Below are 4270 nucleotides of genomic sequence, written 5' to 3'. Positions count from 1 at the left end.
CTAAAAGAAATGGAAAAACTTTCAAAATACAAAGACCTGGAAATAGAGATAACTCGAATGTGGAATCTAAAAACAGAAACAATTCCTATCATAGTAGGTGCCTTAGGTATAATAAAAAAATATTCAGACAAATACATAACAAAAACACCAGGACTTACAAATATATATAACATACAGAAAATTGCACTACTGGGTACTGCACACATTCTACGCAAAACACTTTCAATACAGTAAACATAAGAGCACCACAGCAAACCACAGCACATACCCAAGGCGCACAGAGCTGCGCTCGGTAGTGAAGTGAAAGCACGTTATAAAAATAAAACTACTGAATAATAATAATAACAATGATAGTAGTACCAGGCAGTGGCTCTCATGGCTTCTGACTTTAACTGATTGGAAGTGTTATCATGTACATTGTTTTGCCTTGGTATAAAAGATAGGCTACAGCTAATATTCTGCTCAATACCACAGATTTGCTTATCAGCTGTTTGACCTTAAGCAGTTGAGCATGTCCCTTAGTGGTTGACAATATGTGCATCTCTGATCATGAGCAGAAGTAGTGGGGGAGCATCATAGCCTTGTGTTGAGAGGAACTTTATGAGGTTTGAATAACTCACCTCTGGAAACATGGGTGTTTTGTTCATCATCCTTAAACAACCCTTATTCAGGGACCTTTTGAACAGGATGGGCTACTTGACCTGAAGAAAATTCTAACTGGCCCCCACCTTAATATGGGTAATCATGATGGGTATACTGGGCTTTGTATATTTTACCCTAGTGTGACTTAGGTGGCATGCACTGCTCTCTCACTCAATAATAATAATAATAACAATTGTTTCAATTTTGGCACAAGGCCAGCAATTTTAGAGGAAAACTTAAGTCGATTACATCGACCTTAGTGCTTAACTGGTACTTATTTTATTGACCCTGAAAGGATGAAAGGCAAAGTCAGCCTTGACAGAATTTGAACTCAACATAAAACCAGAAGACTACGATGATGAGAAGAAATGGAGAAATATTGAAAACCTTCAGCTGAAATGAATGTAGATTTAAGATTGAAAATTTTGCTCTTCTCTGACTTATGGTTTCGTTGAAGGGGAATAACTCTAACTTTTTACCCAACTCCAGTAGTATATTAGTGCTACTTCTACCAGAAAACTCAATGTATATTCTCACTAAAAACAATATTAGGGTCTTTTTAAGTGCTAGGTATATTAAGTCAAGACATTTCTGATTGGTCAGTTGAGATAACTGACACATTTCATTTGCAATATTCTGGCAGATAAAAAAAAATGTTTGCTTTTAGGTCATATGGTTAATCTACAATAAAAGCAAGGTGTAGTGAATAAAGATATTACCTACCGCCACAACCACCAAAACTATCATCAATATCCACTACTCTTGATAGTATCTTCCCTACATGTTTCTTTCATATATTACATTACAATCAGTTTCCTTCTTTTCATCATCATCATCATCATCATCAATCAACATCCATTTTCCATGCTGGCATGGGTTACACAGTTTGACTGGGACTGGTAAGCCAGAGAGCGGCACCAGGATCCAGTCTGTTTTGGCATGGTTTCTGAGGCTGAATGCCCTTCTTAATGCCCACCACTCCACAGAATGTACTAGGTGCCTTTAATGTGTCACCAACATGGGTGCCTTTTATGTGTCACCAGCACAGATGCCTATTATGTGTCACCAGCACAGGTGCTCCTTGTGTATCACTGGTACAGGTGCCTCTTACATGTCACTTGTACTAGCCATGACAATAATTCCTTTTCACTTGATGTGTCTTCTCAAGCACAGCAAATCACCAAAAGTCTCGGTCACTTGTCATTGCCTCCATGAGACTCAACATCCAAAAATCATATTTCACCACCTCATCCAACATCTCCCTGGGTCTACCTCTTCCATAGGTTCCCTCCACAGTTAAAGATCAGCACTTCTTTACGCAGTTGTCCTCCTCCATAGCAAGCACATGGCCATACCACAGCAGTCTTCTCTCTTGCACACTACATCTGATGCCTCTTATACCCAGTTTTTCTCTTAAGACACTTACAATCTGTCATTTATTTCTGTTTCATTCTTTTGTCTTCAAGAAACTTCTCTGCTAGGCTACAACATCCCTGTCGGACTGTCCTCATCTGGTGCTCTGATATTACTTTGTCACTTGTAGGAACACTAAAAAGGCTTCTGACACTGCCTTTTTTACCCTTAATCATATGACTAACAACAAAAAGATAAAATACCTGTCTTCTCTTTCTCTCTCTTTTCACCTCTCCTACTTTATTTATCTATCTATCTGTAAATTTGAAATTTGAAATCGAAATTGAATCGAATCCGACGACTGGCACCCATGCCAACTTTTCCTTCATTGGACACTAAACTCTGCTTGCAAAGACATGTTAGGGCAAGTGAAATCGAAATCGAAATTGAACCATATCCGATGACTGGCACCTGCGCCAGTGGAGCACTATCAGCACTGTCCAAGCGTGTTCATTGCCAGAGCAGCTGTCTGGCTTCCGTGCTAGTGGCCTGTAAATAGCACCATTTGAGCGTAATTGTTACGAGCGTCGCCTTCCAGCACTTGTGCTGGTGGCACGTTAGAAAATCATTCGAGCAAGGTCGTTGCCAGTGCCACTGGACTGGTATGTGTATGTAGGTATATATTTGCCAACGTGTTTATATATCTATAATCTCTCTATCTTTTTGTCTATCTGTTTATCTATTTCAAACTGATTCTCATTCACTCATTCTCACATTTTCTGGGTTTTTTTTTCTTAATCTCTCTTTCTCTCTGTCTTTTCCCAGACTGTTCCAGCCATGACAGTAGCCTTGTGGACTCTGTGATGAATGAGCATGTTATTAATGAGATGACGAACCCTGGCAACAGTGGAGATGATGAAGCAGCAATGGCAGTGATTATGAGTTTATTGGAAGCAGATGCTGGACTTGGTGGACCAGTGGATTTCAGTGATCTGCCATGGCCATTATAGTTCATACTTTACTGGGTTATCTTTATTTTTTTTTGGGGGGGGGAGGAAAAAATTAACAACATTTTTTTTTTTTGTAAAATCTCTTCATACCTAACCGCATCTACTTCCATGTTGCTGCGGTCCCTAACACCATTAAAATGTTGTTAATATGACCGCTATTTATACTGACCCACCCTCCACACAAACTTTACACATACATTCACTGTTCACACGGTACGCATGTACCCTCAACATCTCACAATCACCACTGCTTCCTTTCACGTTTCTTATTGTGAACTCTATAAGTTAAGAAGATTGCAGCTAAACTGAATGCAGGTGATCCAAACCCAACCCCAAGCTCCATTGGACCTCCCCCCTACAGACATATTCATATATATATATATATATATATATATATATATATGTGCAATATAAGCATATATATATGCGTATATGTATGCATATATATATATATGCACATATATATGCATATATATATATATTAGTATACATACATATATATATGTATGTATGTATGTATGTATGTATGCTTATACATAAATATATCTGTATATTTATGTATGTATATAGCCAAGCAAGGCATAGATTCACATGTTATCACATCAATCATCCAAATTTATATTTTATTTTATATGTATATATGTTTTTTGTTAATTGTTGGTTTTTTTTTGGTGGGGGGGTGAGGCCCACCATTGTTATCCTCATTGTTACCTCAGCCCAGCCCCAAGATCCTGCCTGTTGTCATCACCTTTTTGATCAGGCAGTATACGCTGCAACACCTTTCCTGTGAATTCATACCAGTGAGATATTCTACAAGGAAAACGTTTTTCTTTTTTCTTTTTTTTTTAACCACAAAAGCAAAAAAAAAAAACATGAGAGATAATGTAAAACAAAAAAAAAATGAATTGTAAAAATATAAATCTTAAAAAAATAAACAAAACAGAAACAATAAGTGACAATAAGAAAGAAAGAAAGAAAAGATGGAAGGAAGACAGAAAGGAAGGAAATTGTGAGAAAAGGGAAGAAAAGAAACAACACTGTCATTGAACATGTAAAGTTTTGGGTTATCTATAAACCTTATCACCAGAGTCTAGAGGCAGTAGACTCTATGAACATTTTAGGGCGCAGATCATTGGGGTGCACTGGATGCACATGCATATCTGACGCAGTGATACCAACCAGCTTGGAAAAGGCAGGAGTGAGTGCTGATGCAGTGTACAAGTTAGCAAGTTTTATATACACTCAGATGCATCATTATTTACATA

The 4270-nt window shown here is 37.7% G+C and overlaps 1 protein-coding gene across 3 annotated transcripts in view; it reads left to right on the top strand.

Annotated features, from left to right (window-relative positions):
* Positions 1–3878, top strand: part of LOC106873181 (basic helix-loop-helix ARNT-like protein 1) — a 789862-nt gene extending 785984 nt beyond the window's left edge. For all 3 annotated transcript variants that reach the window (XM_052969590.1, XM_014920418.2, XM_014920416.2), the window contains one exon: positions 2821–3878. In XM_052969590.1, coding sequence (XP_052825550.1) covers positions 2821–3005 — 185 coding nt within the window. In that variant the 3' untranslated portion in view covers positions 3006–3878. The remainder of the gene's footprint in view (positions 1–2820) is intronic.
* Positions 3879–4270: the final 392 nt, after the last annotated feature.

The sequence above is a fragment of the Octopus bimaculoides genome, chromosome 7 (genome assembly GCF_001194135.2).
Source record: "Octopus bimaculoides isolate UCB-OBI-ISO-001 chromosome 7, ASM119413v2, whole genome shotgun sequence".
In the NCBI taxonomy this organism is placed as follows: Eukaryota; Metazoa; Mollusca; class Cephalopoda; order Octopoda; family Octopodidae; genus Octopus; species Octopus bimaculoides.
This window is presented reverse-complemented; position numbering and strand designations above follow the sequence as displayed.